At 42.5% G+C, this 18,473-nt stretch overlaps 2 protein-coding genes across 2 annotated transcripts in view; one reads left to right on the top strand and one right to left on the bottom strand.

The window, feature by feature from the left end:
* LOC134752000 (zinc finger protein 596-like) overlaps positions 1-18,473 on the bottom strand; it is a 228,805-nt gene that overhangs the window by 32,188 nt on the left and 178,144 nt on the right. The window lies entirely within an intron of this gene.
* LOC134752523 (leucine-rich repeat serine/threonine-protein kinase 1) overlaps positions 1-18,473 on the top strand; it is a 104,894-nt gene that overhangs the window by 16,683 nt on the left and 69,738 nt on the right. Inside the window, exons 4-17 of the mRNA XM_063688217.1 lie at positions 2,534-2,693; positions 3,843-4,008; positions 4,761-4,876; positions 5,360-5,507; positions 6,441-6,561; positions 8,610-8,758; positions 9,177-9,279; positions 10,088-10,251; positions 10,726-10,886; positions 11,398-11,544; positions 12,376-12,520; positions 13,140-13,313; positions 15,115-15,204; positions 16,102-16,235. Coding sequence (XP_063544287.1) covers positions 2,534-2,693; positions 3,843-4,008; positions 4,761-4,876; positions 5,360-5,507; positions 6,441-6,561; positions 8,610-8,758; positions 9,177-9,279; positions 10,088-10,251; positions 10,726-10,886; positions 11,398-11,544; positions 12,376-12,520; positions 13,140-13,313; positions 15,115-15,204; positions 16,102-16,235 — 1,978 coding nt within the window. The remainder of the gene's footprint in view (positions 1-2,533; positions 2,694-3,842; positions 4,009-4,760; positions 4,877-5,359; positions 5,508-6,440; positions 6,562-8,609; positions 8,759-9,176; positions 9,280-10,087; positions 10,252-10,725; positions 10,887-11,397; positions 11,545-12,375; positions 12,521-13,139; positions 13,314-15,114; positions 15,205-16,101; positions 16,236-18,473) is intronic.

Below are 18,473 nucleotides of genomic sequence, written 5' to 3'. Positions count from 1 at the left end.
GACGTTGCCGGTTAAAAAGTAGGTCGCGAAGTGCGTAGTTTATGGTCAGTCAAAAAATTAAAAAGTTAAAAACATTGCAGTCTCGATTTCGGGACTGCAATGTTGCATACAAATTCCATTATTTGTCGAGTTCCAAACTTTTTAAAAGTTGAAGTGGCCATATCAAATGAAGGCATAGGTCCATTAAACAGCCAAACAGATGATCAGTACTTATTATTATAATGTTGGTACCGCGACTATTTAGGTGTCTCAAATAGGTTGGCGTATTTTCAGCAGAAAAATACCCTTCCATTTTTAATAAAAAAAAAAAAAACGGCGGCAAAGCAAATCTTTTTACTTTTTTCTGTGAAAATATATACATAACAATGTTGCTTCTGTAAAATATTTCTATTATATTTGCATTTATTGCGCCATTTTTGAGAAAAGCACTATATATGACTCGGCTGGAAAGGCTACTTGCTGGCTTCGGATTCAATTAAACGGACTCCCAAGGTCGTCCGTTTAAAACAAATCCTTAGCAAGCAAGTAGCTACTTCCGAGCCTCGACAATAATGTACTATTGTTGGCCAACCAATCACAAAGCAGTGCGACGCAGCAGCGTGTTTAAGTAGGCTAATTTGCTTTGAATCGAGTCTCCTTAAACAAGAAATATTTTATCAAAATGTATGAAGTTCCATTTTCAAAATTTTTATAATTGACTAAACCGTATCGATAAAATTCTTATGCTTGAGGCGGAAGTGCCATAGACTATACAACGTTGAAAAGAGTAAGGTTGTGGTGTTGCGTGTGAAGTTGTAATACACAGATTATACTCGACGAGTAGAAAAAATATTTTTCGACACACTTGCTCAAAACGACATTTTTATTCCACCGATTTTTGGCTCATAATCCTAGATATTAAACACGCGTGCTCTTTCAGTGTATTATTCCACTCGTGCTTTTTCATTATATTATCCGACTGAGTTAAGAAGGTAACTGATTGCTAATAATATGCATGGAAAGGGAGCCTTCTTTAATTGGTCAGACTGGCGGGCACCGGCGCGCCCGACCGCCTGCGCGGCCGGGGCGAGGGGCGGCCGGCAGTACGAGTATGACAGATGCAACACACAATACTAACTGTTTTGACTATTAAAATTTGATTAATATGAGTTTCTTTTTTTTCTCGCAAGTGTGTTGAAAAACGTCGTATGAAACGCGTGTGCTCGCTTACAGCTTGCGCGCACAATATCGCCTCCTGTGTAATGACCAACTTAGCACACCTGTATCATAATGTACTATTGTTACTAGTTATTATAAAATTGGGACTTGCGAACTTTGTGTTACACCAGCCAACAGGTCGGTTTGTTACAACGAAATCAGTTGTAAGATATTGATCAAAACTCATATCTTTATTACTTATGTTCAATTTTTTTCTGAATTCCTCAACGAGTTCGGCTAATAATTTTTTTCAGTGTGGCCAGTTAGTAGAATACTAGTAAGCGAACCGTGTGTCGGGCATTCGAGTGTATTCCACGTTTGACTGCGTGACCGCAAGTCGCGTGAATCAGATCCGGTGTAGGAAACAACATGTACAGTCGAAGGCAAAAATATCGATCAATCCATAATGAACACGACTTTATTGTCTAAGGTGTAAGAGCATACATGCGCATATGTACGCTCTTTTCTGTTTTATGGAGTGACAATAAAATAAAGAAATTACTGAGTTATGATTGGCAGCTGGCGGTATTATCAAATGTGAAATAAAATTATTTGAGACCTTTAATTCTGCTCTTTAACTTAGGCTCCGAACATCCAATACTCATCAAATAAATATATTCCTTTTGCTTGATTTTTTAGTAAAAAAAATATTAGTGTAATTTGACGGCTGTATAGGTACGTCGAGTAAAACAAAAAATTAATATTAGTTGGAAAGAACACCAACTATGGTCATAGACGTGAAATGTAGTGTTTTTTTTAAATTGACTGAAACGTAAAATGCTTCGTCGACTGCGCAAGAGTCGGTCGAGAGAGAAAGAAGCGGAACCAGACGTCGCGTTTGACGTCAGCCATTATTTTATCGATGATGTGCTGGATCCATGGCGGGAGATAGGTGAGTGTATAAAAGTGAAGGAGAGTAAAAACTAGATTCAAAGAAAAAGTGACTATTTTTAGGGTTCCGTACCCAAAGGGTAAAAACGGGACCCTATTACTAAGACTCCGCTGTCCGTCTGTCCGTCTGTATGTCTGTCTGTCACCAGGCTGTATCACATGAACCGTGATAGCTATTAGACAGTTGAAATTTTCAGAGATGATGTATTTCTGTTGCCGCTATAACAACAAATACTAAAAACAGAATAATATAAATATTTAAATGGGGCTGCCATACAACAAACATGATTTTTATGCTGTGCCGTAATGGTACGGAACCCTTCGTGCGCGAGTCCGACTCGCACGTGGCCGGTTTTTATTCTTTATTTTATGATGTCCACGGGAAAGTTTTTGTCCCATATACTATAATTAGGCATGTTCTCTAAATAGAGTTATTTGTTTTCAGATGCCCTGGAGCGAGAGAGACTATCGCAGCACGCGGCCCTACGCGAACTCGTGCTGCGTGGCGACGCGGCGGGGCTTAAAACGAAGCTTACCGCCCTCGGGAGTAATGCGCCGCTCTGCGTCAACCTAACGCCGCAGGGCGCCAACACGCTGCTATATGTGTGAGTAAACGACCAGAAATTAGACAGGCATAGACTTAATACTGCTTTCACGCGAATCAAACACTGTATTTTTTATTTCTAATACGAGGAAAGTAAAATATTTTTCCCCTCACTAGCTCGGAAAGTTGTCTTTTATCCTTCAATACAAGCGGGGAAAAACGCGTTTTATCCACTAGTGGGGAAAGTAATTTGACCTTGGATGGAGCGTGTTTAAGTAGCTTGACAGATAACAAAACGTAAATCGTTTATGATAATGATTCGTTCGATATGAATTATCATTAAATAAATGGTTTGAGAATCTAATGAAAAATACCAAATTTAGCTTTATTTAATGATTTTAAGTCAAACCTTAAAATTCCATAAGAAACGTTTGTTTTTTTATAATGATGTTAAATATAATTCTGAACGCACAAGTTGAGTCGATGCAATTTCAAAACGCATCGTTGACATTTCATACGTCAGAAATGTCAACATTGTCAACAATTTTTTTACTAAAAAACTTTTCTCACCGACTCGCGTAAAAATACACAACTTCCAGAGTTTTCTGTTATAATATCGTAAAGAAATAAGTGATTCCAGTGATGAAGATGATCTAACGCCTGTGGATGTTGCATTTTCCTCGCTATAGTGAGGTGAAAAGTTTTGTGTTATACACGGGCGCAAATTTATTTTACTTCTCGTGTGTTTAAACACTCGCTACGCTCAGGATTCTATTTTAGAACCACTCGCTTCGCTTGTGGTTCAACTATAGAATCCTTTCGCTTGCTCGTGTTTCAATTCCACACTCGCGGGTAAAATACAACTTTGCACCCTTGTATAACAAATAACTATTTTATTGAGGTAACTTTCAGTCTAGTATAAGAAAAAACGTGTCCTTTAGATTGACATCCAAAACAGATGGCGTTGTACTGCGTCATATGTTTTGCGGTCACTGAATTGTCAAACTTTTGACAATCAGAGTTACTTTATTGTCACTGCTAACGTAGTGCCACAATATTTTAACAGATGGCGTCAGCTCTCGCCACTTTCATTCAAAGGGACCTTCTATGAATCGCCTTACATTTCCTACATCGCGCTTACGGAGTATCGAATTTCAGTTGCTATAAACACCGTACTACAGGCTGTCCTTAATTAGACCTTTGATTCTAGGGCCGTGGAAGCAGGTCACACGGCCGTAGCCAAGGCGTTGTTAGAAGCAGGCGCCGACGGCCGAGCTCACCCCGTCACCAAATACAGTCCCCTCTACATCGCCTGCTACCACGGACACCGGGAGCTGGTGCCTCTGTTGCTGCAGCATTTCCCTGAAGCTGTGCAGGTGAGAGTACTATTTTCTTTCAAAAACTTTCGGTAATGTCGGTAGGAGTTATGGATTTTCACTTGTTAACTTAAGGGTTGGCTTAAAGCAAAGGGGGTGCAAAAAAAGACTTAGATTTTTTTTAGTAGGTACAATAACATGTCTGTTCTGGTTTGATCGCGATCATCGCGGTCAACCTAACACACTCCTCCTCGCTTCGCTCGTCGTCGCACCTATCTTATCTCTGTTACTTAAATTTACTGTTCCAAATGATTGGTTTGAATTTGTCAAGTAGTGGTTTCAACTTGCGGGTCAAATATCTCGGCCATTTTTGATTTTAGAGAAAAGTTTTTCCTACAAAACATGCTTATTTTAGCGTATTCTCTATGATAACACAATAAAAAATAGGTGTCATAATAACATCACTCCGATGAAAGTGTCGGCACCCTCTTTGCTTTAGTCCAACCATTAAGCCAATACATAATATATCCTGTCTTTTTGGTTTTACCTGCGTAGACTTTTCACTTTTTAGATACGGAAATATTCTACGATTTATATTCCTGCTTTAAATGTTTAGGTTTAAAATTATTAATATAATTTACCTACTCAGTACATAGCAGAAGATTCTATGAGGTTAAATTTCCTTTGAAAGTTCATCAGTCAAGTCAGTTTTGAGAAGGAAGTCGCTTTACGAAATGATATTTACCATTTGTAATTATCTAGACTAATTTCAAAGTCTGGGCAAGAGAGAGACAACCTAAATATTGTTTCAGCAAGAAACGGTGGAAAAATGGCTGCCCTTACACGCGGCGTGCATCGGGGGGCACGCCACCCTCGTGTCGTTACTACTCGGTCACCCCTACCCGTCCTCACTGCTCAGCACCTACACGTAAGTTTGTAAAACATACGGATTTATGTAACAAGTAGCCTTATTTCGTGCACGTAGGTAAGTCGTAAAAAAAAAACTTCCAATCCCAATTTCACTTAAGAGTTGATTGAAACAGAATTCGTGCAACCTGTCAGAAAGCACGAAGGTTGATATTGCGCTGTACCCGCGCGTGTCAGTTGACGTCTTTGACGGTCAAGGGGTTTGTAGAAGATATGTAGGGAAAACTATGTGTGTACACAAGATGAAGACGAGAAGGAGCAGTTACAGTATTATTTACATAACATTGCACTAAATTACAAACTTTTTCCAACGATTTTAATCCTCAACGACAACGTATTCTCTTAGGCAGATCTGATATGAGTGTACGTATCCGTTGCTAGGCGCGCTGACTTAGGCGCGTAAGGTACAGGTCGTAAGGTAGGTTGTCTTAACTTCAACAGTTTAGACTATTCATTGGTATCCTTACATGAGCTATATTTTCAGGGACGTCACCGGCAAATGTCAGTACGAGTCAGGTTTCGACGTGAACGCAGTAGACGCTCGCGGACAGAGCGCTCTGTACGTGGCCAGCACGCTCGGCTGCAGCGCTGTAGTGGACGCGCTGCTCTCATACTCTGTACCGTGCCGACCCGTTAAAGAACAGGTAACTGATACTAAACATCAAACATTTATTCAGCAAATAGGCCACAGGGGCACTTTTACATGTCAAAATACAAACAATACAAAACCAAAATTTACAAAAAAACAATTACAAATATAGAATCAATAAAATATGAGATACTTTGTCAGAGATGTATCCAGTCTAAATGTCGAATTTCACAAAAAAAAAGAAAACCAATAAAAATATACACAAACAACAGACAATTACTAAAATTGTTTAGAGATGTAAAAGTCTCTAGGTGTCAGAGATAAAATATGTATAATAAATTAAAAAAAAACGATCATCAAATTATCCTTAGAGGTGTAAAGGGTTTCCAAGATTGGAATTGTTATATAAATAATTATAAGACAAGAAATTAAATCAGACAGACAAGAACCGAATGAAGTGCCTCACGTTAATGCCACTCAAAAGTAAAGTTACATAGGACGTAACATGAAGCCCGTGTAAACTTAAACAGACCAGTCTCCACAAACATTTCAAGAATTCTCTCGTTCCTTCATTTTAAAAATCTTGCAAAAACTCAATGGACAAAAAACTATATAATTATCAAAACCGCTAAAATTTCACGAGAATTGGTCGAGTGTCTGAGTCTAAGGGCCTGTTTCACAATATCCAAGTAAAGTCCTGAATAAGCTATTTGCCACTTATCCGACGAATAAAGTCATCGTTGGCGTTTCACAATCTTACTACTTAAGGTACTTTTATCTGGCAGTTAATTTATTTGTTAATGAGCTATCTATACTTAAGCATTGTGAAACAGGCCCTAAATGATGTATTTTATTTGCAGTCGGAGGAGCCCTTGACCCCGGCGGCGCCCCGCGCGGTGCTGAGCCCGCAGCGCGGGGTCTCGCTCGGCATACAGGCGATCGTGAGCAGGCTCACTGGCTCTGGTACTCACGTAAGTATTGTAATGAGGAGCCCTTGACCCCGGCGGCGCCCCGCGCGGTGCTGAGCCCGCAGCGCGGGGTCTCGCTCGGCATACAGGCGATCGTGAGCAGGCTCACTGGCTCTGGTACCCACGTAAGTATTGTAATGAGGAGCCCTTGACCCCGGCGGCGCCCCGCGCGGTGCTGAGCCCGCAGCGCGGGGTCTCGCTCGGCATACAGGCGATCGTGAGCAGGCTCACTGGCTCTGGTACTCACGTAAGTATTGTAATGAGGAGCCCTTGACCCCGGCGGCGCCCCGCGCGGTGCTGAGCCCGCAGCGCGGGGTCTCGCTCGGCATACAGGCGATCGTGAGCAGGCTCACTGGCTCTGGTACCCACGTAAGTATTGTAATGAGGAGCCCTTGACCCCGGCGGCGCCCCGCGCGGTGCTGAGCCCGCAGCGCGGGGTCTCGCTCGGCATACAGGCGATCGTGAGCAGGCTCACTGGCTCTGGTACCCACGTAAGTATTGTAATGAGGAGCCCTTGACCCCGGCGGCGCCCCGCGCGGTGCTGAGCCCGCAGCGCGGGGTCTCGCTCGGCATACAGGCGATCGTGAGCAGGCTCACTGGCTCTGGTACTCACGTAAGTATTGTAATGAGGAGCCCTTGACCCCGGCGGCGCCCCGCGCGGTGCTGAGCCCGCAGCGCGGGGTCTCGCTCGGCATACAGGCGATCGTGAGCAGGCTCACTGGCTCTGGTACCCACGTAAGTATTGTAATGAGGAGCCCTTGACCCCGGCGGCGCCCCGCGCGGTGCTGAGCCCGCAGCGCGGGGTCTCGCTCGGCATACAGGCGATCGTGAGCAGGCTCACTGGCTCTGGTACTCACGTAAGTATTGTAATGAGGAGCCCTTGACCCCGGCGGCGCCCCGCGCGGTGCTGAGCCCGCAGCGCGGGGTCTCGCTCGGCATACAGGCGATCGTGAGCAGGCTCACTGGCTCTGGTACCCACGTAAGTATTGTAATGAGGAGCCCTTGACCCCGGCGGCGCCCCGCGCGGTGCTGAGCCCGCAGCGCGGGGTCTCGCTCGGCATACAGGCGATCGTGAGCAGGCTCACTGGCTCTGGTACTCACGTAAGTATTGTAATGAGGAGCCCTTGACCCCGGCGGCGCCCCGCGCGGTGCTGAGCCCGCAGCGCGGGGTCTCGCTCGGCATACAGGCGATCGTGAGCAGGCTCACTGGCTCTGGTACCCACGTAAGTATTGTAATGAGGAGCCCTTGACCCCGGCGGCGCCCCGCGCGGTGCTGAGCCCGCAGCGCGGGGTCTCGCTCGGCATACAGGCGATCGTGAGCAGGCTCACTGGCTCTGGTACTCACGTAAGTATTGTAATGAGGAGCCCTTGACCCCGGCGGCGCCCCGCGCGGTGCTGAGCCCGCAGCGCGGGGTCTCGCTCGGCATACAGGCGATCGTGAGCAGGCTCACTGGCTCTGGTACCCACGTAAGTATTGTAATGAGGAGCCCTTGACCCCGGCGGCGCCCCGCGCGGTGCTGAGCCCGCAGCGCGGGGTCTCGCTCGGCATACAGGCGATCGTGAGCAGGCTCACTGGCTCTGGTACTCACGTAAGTATTGCATCTTGTACATTTTTATTATTTTTCAGTTTTTCACCCATGATCTTTTTCCAGGCATAGTACGATTTGCCGATCACATACGTGCCAATAGAATTTTAACTTTAGCATATCGATTGAAGGTTCAAATTAGATTGTACTTTCGGGAAACGTGACTCATCTTCGAATGGATGTCCGAAACCGAACTATTTGGATTTTATGGGAAAAGCTCGGAGAAGGGTTAACGGTACACTTTAAGGCTACGTTAAAAAAAACACAGCAGGGAATTAAAATTTTGATATGAACTTTTATAGAAATAGAAATATATTTGCTACAAATGTTCAGTTCAGCAGTTTCAGCACATTTCGCCAAAAATCTACGCATGCAAGTTATGTTTTGGTATAGCCTATATCTGGTGCGGGAAGTTGGAGGCGCAACAAGTGAATGCTGATTAAAGACTAAAGTTTTATTCAATAACGTAATGCATAGCTACAAAACACACACACACACACACACACACACACACACACACACACACACACACACACACACACACACAAACATACACTATTTACAAATTTATTTCGTTGCAGGATGGAGTAGAAGAGAAGCGAGTGCACCCAGTGCGAGTGGACATAGGACGGGGCATGGACTCGTGCGTGGCGTGCGCCGCACGGGGAGGGCACGCACGCACCGTGCGCAGGCTGCTGCAGGCCGGGGCCTCCGCCTCCGCCTCCGCCGCACCGCCCGAGGTACATGTACATGTTATCGAACCTGCTTACAACGTTTTACGAGAATGAGTTGTAAAATGCGACCTGTACAGAAGAACACCCAGACAAACATAGGAAAGCATTTTTGCCCGGGCCGAAACGTAGACCTTCGATATATTTTACGTTCAAAATTAACAACAATACCAATGATATACGATATATCAAAGAGAGAATAATAGATTGTAATAGAGAGGTAGTTTGACATCCGAAACACATGGCGCTGTACTGTACTTGCGATCACTGATTTGTCAAACGTCAACTTTTGACAATCAGAGTTATCGCAAAATGTATGAAACTGTTCAGCGCCATTTCGTTTACCCGTCAAATTCGAAACACGAAATTGTCTCACATTTTACGCATCTCACTCAACCAATGTATCTTTGTATGTGTGTGTGCGCAGAACGAGAGCACGGGCACGCGCGACTCCCGGCGGCGCTCGCGCAGCGCGTCCGCCGTCGGCTCCGTGTCGCCGTCTCCCTCGCTCAGCCGAGCCAGCGCCGACCGTGAGTACCCAACCTGGTTATAACATTACATTAAAAAAAAATATTTAAGTTACCACAAAATAAAACACGAATCGGAAAATACTTTTCAATTTAGATTACATATTTACATTGTAACCTACTGGCTTACTGGCATCAATAGTGGAGCTTCTTCAAAAGGGTTTACATTTGTATGGTTTCCATAGAGAAATAAGCCCTTTTGAAAGACACTCCTCAATAAATTTTGTAATTTCCGCTAACTAATTGTCTGGAAAAATCACTTTTATGTGATAAGTTCACCAGTTGTTTACCTCTACTTACTGTGTGCGTGTGTGTTCTGAGTTACTGTGTTATCTGTATTTTGTGCTGAGGTATGGAATAAAAAAAAAATCAATACTCAATATCTTTATTGCTAATAAGGACGAATCCATGCAGTACAACATTAGTTATTTACGATACAAGTGCGAAAAAGAGGAAATTCGAAACGAGTGGTGATAAATTAAAACACGACCGCAGGGAGTGTTTTAAATCGACACGAGTTGTGAATTACCTATTCGCACGTGTGTCGTACAACGTTTTACAGTACATATGGCAGTTTAAATTTTTGACATAGTTACGAAATGTGCTTATTTACGCACTAGTGCAGAAAAGTAGCACCATATGTACTGTAAAATATTAAACATTGTAATAATCCTCCTTGAGACATTAATTGATGTCATGAGCAACGTGTCACCATCATCATCTTCCTAGCCTTTGTACCAATATTTTTGTCACGGCTCGCTAACGGAATCAATGTGTATATACATTTCTCCACATTACAATGTTGTTGCAGGCGACGTACCGTGGACAGCTCTAGCGGTAGCCGTCAGGAACAAACATGTACAAGTAGCAGACATGCTGCTCCGAGCGGGAGCTGATGATCCACACGGACTGGCACTACGGGAGTGCCACAAGCACCGTCTAGTGGCACTGCTGGCCGCCATTTTGGCTTCAAGGGTAATTTGCACATTTCGCAGGAGTAGGGTTTTTACATAAGTTGCAGATATATGTTTCTTTAGGCCGGCGCCGATGATTCACACGGACTTGCACTATGCGAATGCCATAAGCATCGTTTAGTGGCGCCGCTCGCCGCTAAGTTGTGTTTGCATATTTCGCAGGAGTAGAGTTTTTTACACGAGTGGCAGATATGACCCTACGCGCTGGCCCTCATGATACACAAGGTCTGGCATTACAAGGGAGTCACAGGCATCATCTAGTACAACGAAAAAGTTTAATATTGAATAAAAATGAAATAAAAAAATATAATATAATTGGTGCCGTGACCAGGATACTGATATTAAGTTATATCTGAATTTTTTAAGTCCTCCGAATTGTAGAAAAAAAACTATGTATAAAAGCAACACTAGTGCGCTACGAATGAATGCATAATGAACTGTCAAAATACATAAATAAAACATGTTTTGTTTATAGGCGTACCCCGACCCCGAGTACAAGATGAACAAGGCGGCGCTGTCGGCGCTGGTGCTGGGCGCGGCGGCGCGCGACTCGTCGCTGACGCACAACGCTCTAGTGCCGAAAACGCCCGTCATGGTGCACTGGCGGGCGCTGCGTACCATGCAGGATACTATTAGGTCTGTATTTTATGTTCTCATAAAATTTAGAGGTGGTTGCCCCGAACCGCCTTTCACCGTTCAACGTTCGCTTAATCTCATTGCGTGGTAAATATCCAAGTTTCCGACTGAAACCAATTCGTCGATTATGGGCCACACATCGGGGTTTTTGGTGCGGGAATGTTTTACACTAGCCACAAAATAGGAAAAAACTGTAAACACCAAGTCTACTTTAACATTTCGAAACACATTTGGAGCTTATTATCTATTCTCAATTCATAGTTATAAATTCCCGATGTATGATTATGGCCTATGCAATTGTCCCTTAAGGCTGCGTTTCCACCAGAGACGTGCAAGGAGAGATGTGTTTGTTAAGAATCAATAGAATCACTTCATTTACCTACCCTCGCTCAGCGCAGCTCTACTATTCTACTGGTTCTTAACAAACACATTCCTCGCTACGCATCCTCGCTCAGCTCTGGTGGAAACGCACCATAACGATTTATTGGAAGCCTAACTCTTTTGTCAACAGAATGTCGTGGCTGAGCGCGGCGGCTCTACGTGTGAACCCGCACGTGTCCAGCGACGCGCTGGCTTTACACTCTATCACAAGATTAGAACTAGCGCAGAACGAGCTACGATCGCTGCCCGCCGCTCTATTCTCTCTGCTCAGCCTTAGGTAAGTCATAGGCTTCTGTCCCGCTCTATACAGGAGGGGCCGAGTGAACCCGCACGTGTCAATTTTTCAATGCAGGTCGACTGAGCTTTGTTTAAGGGTCTCCGGCAAGCTCGGTTCTCCATACAAACGTAGTTCCGCTCTCATTTTAAAACGACTAGCGAGATTGCTCTGAAACTTTGTACTTACAATAGGATAAGGTATATCTATGTCTGTAATTAGTTTATGTAGCTTCAGATACCATAGTTAAAAGGATACAGCGAATTTAAGTTTTTCATACACAACTTGTTTTTGCTCTAGTTCATTTGTTTTATAAACTGGAGCTATATAAACTAATTTCAGACCTAGATATACCTCATTGTATGTGCAAAGTTTCATTACAATCCAACACGTAGTTTTAAAATGAGAGCGGAACTACGTTTGTATGGGAAGGTGCGATTCGGCCGAGCTCTCTCTTTTCTACTCTACTCTTAAGAATTTGTATTGCATAATTTAGTGAAGGAAAATAATGGGGTTGGCTAGTCGAAATATTTAGCAGTTGGCGCCAGCGTAGCTTGCCCTGTCAAACCCTAGAATTGTGTCAAATTTTTGTTTTTTTTAATGCCCTGGATGCCAGCCCTTTAACCCAAATTTCATAAAAAAAGGGCAAGCTATGATGGCGCCATCTCTGCGTACCTTTGACAGTTGCCAACCCCATTGGCAAAAGAAGTGTTTTTTCTTTAGATCAATGAAATGTTGAATTTAATTTCTGCTGCTAGGATTAAATATATGCAGTCCAATCATTGCATGAAACCAAGTCGAGTGTGTATAAATGTCGTTATGATGTATGTGTAGGTACCTAAACGTAGCTGCCAACAAGTTGGAGAGATTACCGCTGGGTAACGATCCTATAGAGGAAGAGGAGCCTCGACGCCGAACGCCACCTACTTCTACAGCGCCTGTGTACAGCGCGCCAGTTCTGCAGGAGCTGTACCTGCAGGTTAGCTCACTCATTATATCCTTAACGTGCCAGTCAACTTGGTAAGAATCCCTGAAAACCATAAAAACGACCACCAATTCGTATTTTAAGAAATTTCACAGTTGACAACTAGGAACAAATCAAATTATTTTATTAAATATATTTGATTTATGTTTTTAAGTAGTCACACTACTATATATAAATTATAAACTGTAATAGATGTCGTATATTAAAGAAAAAGTGACGAAGTCCTCCAGTGGCGCCATGAACCCCTAGGCCACCTCGCCACGGCGGAACGCGTCCCAATTTCTCGACTATATGCCATCTTAGTAAGACTAGGCGTCTTTGACCAACTCTAAGGACGAGCGGTGCGCGCTTGCCGGCCGGTTCGAATCCGGCCTTCACCACTGGAGGGCTTCGTCACTTTTTCTTTAATATATGACATCTATTACAGTTTATAAAATTCACAGTTATTTACTATTTAGTACATAGTAGTGGTAGTAGTAAACACTTTATTGCACAAAACAAGTACATAACACAGAGAGGATACAGTAAATGTGTACAAAGGCGAACTTATCCCCTATTACCTAACTACTACTATTACTATTTACCTAAATTACATGTATTTTTTGTTCACCAGGATAACCGCCTTGAACACCTGCCACCAGAGTTGTTTACCCTACCAGCCTTAACTACCCTGGACGTGAGCAACAACAAGCTCCGAACGCTACCGTCTCGCGTGTGGGACGCGCCCGCGTTGCGGGACCTCAACGCCGCCCTCAACCATCTTAGAGATCTCCCTGCTAGAGACACAGTAAGTACCTTTTTTTTAATACTACGTCGGAGGCATTCAAGCATACGGCCCGCCTGATGGTAAGCAGTCACCGTAGCATATGGACGCCTGCAACATCAGAGATATTACATGCGCGTTGTTCGGCCCCTTTAAAAACCTGTATACTTCTTTTTTGAAGAACCCCATATAGTTCATTTACAACATCTATTTAGCTTAGAATAAATTTAAAAGTGGAAAAATTCTGCCTTGGGTGAGACTTTAACTCACGGCCTCTGGATCGATACTCCAGCGCTCTGCCAACTGAGCCACCAAGACTTCATCCATAGTCAGCAAATCTTCCCACTATATGGGTCTAGGGGACCCTAGCGACATCTACCGTAAGAACTCTGAACCCGAACTTGGAACTCCGGTGGCCGTTTAAGAAGTGTAACGCTCTTACGGTAGATGTCGCTAGGGTCCCCTAGACCCATATAGTGGGAAGATTTGCTGACTATGGATGATATCTTGGTGGCTCAGTTGGCAAAGCGCTGGAGTATCGATCCAGAGGCCGTGAGTTCAAGTCTCACCCAAGGCAGAATTTTTCCACTTTTAAATTTATTCTAAGCTTAATTGCATCGATCGCAGACGTTTCTGCCTTCCGCTCCCAGACCGAGGGCTGTAGTTAGTTATATAGACATAAGATTGTCAGCAATATCAAAAAATTTGATATGTCGTCTCCATCCTTTATTGATTGGTGTGTAATTTCATTCATTAAAACATGTTTTTTTTTACCTCAAACGCATGTAGTGTACACAAATATTCGAATCAGATCCTACAGTATTGCCTTGCCCGCAAAGTGCGTTATACGATGCGTTAAATAATAAAACCAGGAAAATGTTAAATCACATTTAAAATCGGGTCTATCGCGAATTTATTTTGTTACCTTTATTTACCGACGTTTCGACACAGGTTTCACTGGTCGTGGTCGCGGCTAACTGATGTCCCAGCAGGGACTTCCGGTTCGATCGCCATTTTGATAGTAGCCTCGTGATTAATTTCTTTGTTTTTTGCTCATTAATATTGTTTAATGTGTAATATCGATAGCTTTATTATACAGTAATCTAATGTGGTAGTGTGCAGTGAATGGAGAATTAATCTCAAAGCGTGTTTAACCACCATTCTAGAGTCAACGGCCGGTAGTCCACGTGCTTCTCGTAAAATCCAGCTATCGGTTTTACGAGACAACTACAACAACCACCGAACAACGTCGTGCTCTAAGAGCATTTGGTATTTCTACCTCTAACCGTGTCTGGCTAGAGCCCTAGAGGCCCATAATTTTATTGTTTACCGTACACTGGCTATGGCCGATGGCCGATATGTTTTAATCAAGAAATATTAATTCGATCCCACGTGGATCCCACTTTGACGTTGGCGAAATCATCGACAGTATCGATGGAGCCATACTACCTGAAAAATTGAATTGAATTGATGTCCCAGCAAAATGTCAAAAGATTTGTGTGACTACCCCACGAAAAGTTTGGGGTAGACATCACATTTTCAAACCACCCACTACACATTAATATTAATTATTGTCAATAGTCCGACACGCAACACCCACCAACAGTGAAACCTGTGTCGAAACGTCGGTAAATAAAGGTAACAAAATAAATTGGCGATTCGCGATAGACCCGATTTTAAATGTGATTTAATATGTGTTCAAACAGGAAAATGTTCTTCTGGTTTATTTATTAACAGTCCAAATTCTATTAATTAGTGACAACAACGTGTTTAGTAATGAAATTATTATAGTATTTAATTATCACATAATAATTAATTATCACAGAGCGACGCACCACAGTCTCCATCCGAGTCGTCCCCAGCGCTGAGCGCCTCACCCTCTGTCTCACAGTCATCATTCAACTTCTCACAGTCGGTAAGCATTTTACTTACTTCTACGTTTACTTACTACGTTTACGTTTAGTTCTACGTTTTTGTGTTTGTTTTAGTGTTTATGGTTGTGTAGAATAGATCGCTTACGGCGATAAGACCGCCTGTTGCTACTTTAATATACATTGTAAATCTGTTTCTGTTGTTTTCTTTTGTAGTTTTATAAAGATTATTTAGGGTGTAGATAGATAAAATACTCTTTATTAGCACACCTCAGTAAAAACATACAAATGAAAAGAACAATTGATTAAACGTAGAGGCAGACACCAGGCGGTGTATTCGGGTTAACCAGTTGAAATTTTCACAGGTGATGTATTTCTGTTGCCGCTATAACAACAAATACTAAAAACAGAATAAAATAAATATTTAAGTGGGGCTCCCATACTCGTAGAACAAACGTGATTTTTTTGCCGTTTTTGAAACACACACAAATATTTATTTTATTCTGTTTTTATTATTTGTTGTTATAGCGGCAACCGAAATACATCATCTGTGAAGATGTCAACTGTCTAAGTATCACGGTTGATGAGATACAGCCTGGTGACAGACGGACAGACAGACAGTAGAGTCTTAGTAATAGTAATAATCTTCCTTTCGGTACGGAACCCTAAAAAAACGAGGTGTAATCTGTGTATAATCCTATTACTTATAATCTTTATCTTCCTAATTCTAACTTCTCATTTCCGAACCATGTGTTTGTGACTAAGTGGTTCCGCCGGCAGTCTGTGTCGAGTCGGCAGTCTGTGTCGAGCCGCCAGTCCGTGCTGAGCCAGCAGTCTGTGTCGAGCCGCGCGTCGGTCGACAGCGCCGATGATGACACGACGCCTGTGCTTGGGGATCGCAGCGGACACGCCGTGTGAGTACAGTAGTGTAGTGTGACCAGTTCGTGTCGAGGTGGCAGTCTGTGTCGAGCCACCAGTCCGTGCTGAGCCAGCAGTCTGTGTCGAGCCGCGCGTCGGTCGACAGCGCCGATGATGACACGACGCCTGTGCTTGGGGATCGCAGCGGACACGCCGTGTGAGTACAGTAGTGTAGTGTGACCAGTTCGTGTCGAGTCGGCAGTCTGTGTCGAGCCACCAGTCCGTGCTGAGCCAGCAGTCTGTGCCGAGCCTGTGACTGTGTGAGCCATGACACGACGCCTGTGCTTGGGGACCGCAGCGGACACGCCATGTGAGTGTAAACTATACTTTTGGAACACAATTATTTATAATTATTTATTTATAATTTATAATTGTTTTGGATTCGTTTATAAATAACGACGTTAGGATTGGAATTGGTGCTGGGGATTTCAAAATAAAACGCGTTGTGACCAAAATGTATGTACTTAGTGTAAAGTTCATCTTTACTCTCTGTGGCTGACGGGATCAATAAAAAATGAGTGGTTCTTAGATAAACTTCTAACATGCCCCTTCGATTTTAAGTAAGCTAGAATCGGTTGCACCAAACCGTCTGTCACCGTTAAAAAGTTCGCAATTTTTTTTTATATGGGTTTCATAGTTTTTTCCTGAATGACGTTCATCATCATCATCTATTGTGTTTTATCTAACAAGCTCGAAGTTTTTGTATGACGAATAGTTGTTTAACTAACACCTCTACCATTACTAAATGTTCAAATCCGCAGTAATACTTGTCGATTTTTATGGTTTCTATTCGAGTCAAAAAGGCTTTTTCAAATTCACATACTCGTACAGCTAATTTAATTTTGACTTTTCTTACAATTGTCAAGAATTGTTTCATATGATTTGTAATGCAGGGCCCTATTTAATAAACATTACAATTCGACATTTTTGTAAAAAGTGACATATTTGTAAAATTTTACTTACAAGTGCTGTTTAATAAACCCTACAAATAAGTAAAAAATTACAAATAAATAACTTACAATTTTGACAGTTATAAACGCTGTTTAATAAACGTTTACATATGTTAAAAATGCCTGTAGCTTTTGATGACAATATTGTGTTTACAAAATTGTAATGGTAAGGTACAATTTACATAAAATGTAAGTTTTTGCCACAAGTATTTAATAAACGAGGGTAGACTTCTTATTATTTATCTCCACGGGACTTAATCGCGTAAAATAGTTTTAAAATGTACCTCCGACGTTTCGAGGACGGCGTTGACCCCGTGGTCTCGGAGAAGACTGGCTAAAGTTGACATCAACATCTTCTAGGCGAGCGAGTTTTTCGAACTACCCGCACTTGGTCTTGTTTATTAACTTGAACGTTTTGCGCACTAGGGATGCTACCGGGTCGACACACAACACTCACAATATTCGATTTTTCAACTTTCGATATTTGGTTTCGCTTACACTTACTAATGACTGGGTTCCATGTGGATGAGATCTTAAAACCTTTGTCTCGATTGAAATTTCTATGTTTCTTGATTTCAATGGCTTCACGGATTTTTCTACTATAAAACCCACGATCTGTAGAAAGTATTCTAGGGTTGTGAAGCTCAATCCAGTGGTTTGGCCCTGACTCTAGTAAATGCTCAGCAACGGCAGACTTGTTCACCTGACGGTTCTTGACAGCTGCGATATGTTCCTTAACTCGCTCCGCAATGGTACGTTTCGTTTCCCCGATGTAGGAACTACCACAACTGCAATCGATCTTATAAACGCCAGGTGACTGGAACGGGATAACGTCCTTCGGTGACCTCAGGTTTCCTGCAATTTTGGATAAAAAAAAGATTAAGCGCGATTAAGTCCCGTGGAGATAAATAATAATGAGTAAAAATCGTGAAAGTTTAAATCAGGGTAGACTTCTTGCTCTTTAATTTAGAATTTTAGTAGGTATCTCACGCAATACATTTCTTATGGAATCGGTTTACCTATTTTAAATGATGGACAACGATAAGAAAATTACAATTTTGTCTTTCATATACGACAATAATAGAATATTATTTAGTGAAAAACTAACTCACGAAATGAAAATCAACAAGTGGAAATATATAGCTACACAGTTAACGTATTTGAGTGTTTGCATGCATTAAAAGCAAAATGTATCCTTTTACGAAAAACTTTTAGTGTTCGTTCATTATCACTATGGTCACTATTGCTGTCACTACTCGTTGTTAGAATCATTTTTTATTCTTATTTAGATTGTCCAGCATACCTCATCAAGTTTTTACACATCATGAGAGTGCCTGTCAGAATTATACTACGATTTACAAAATATGTAAACTTTTGATTACTATTATGTGTTCAATAAAGTAGTTTTCCATACAAAATTGTAAAATTGTACCTGTGAAGTGAAA

The sequence above is a fragment of the Cydia strobilella genome, chromosome 24 (assembly GCF_947568885.1).
Source record: "Cydia strobilella chromosome 24, ilCydStro3.1, whole genome shotgun sequence".
Classification (NCBI taxonomy): domain Eukaryota; kingdom Metazoa; phylum Arthropoda; class Insecta; order Lepidoptera; family Tortricidae; genus Cydia; species Cydia strobilella.
This window is presented reverse-complemented; position numbering and strand designations above follow the sequence as displayed.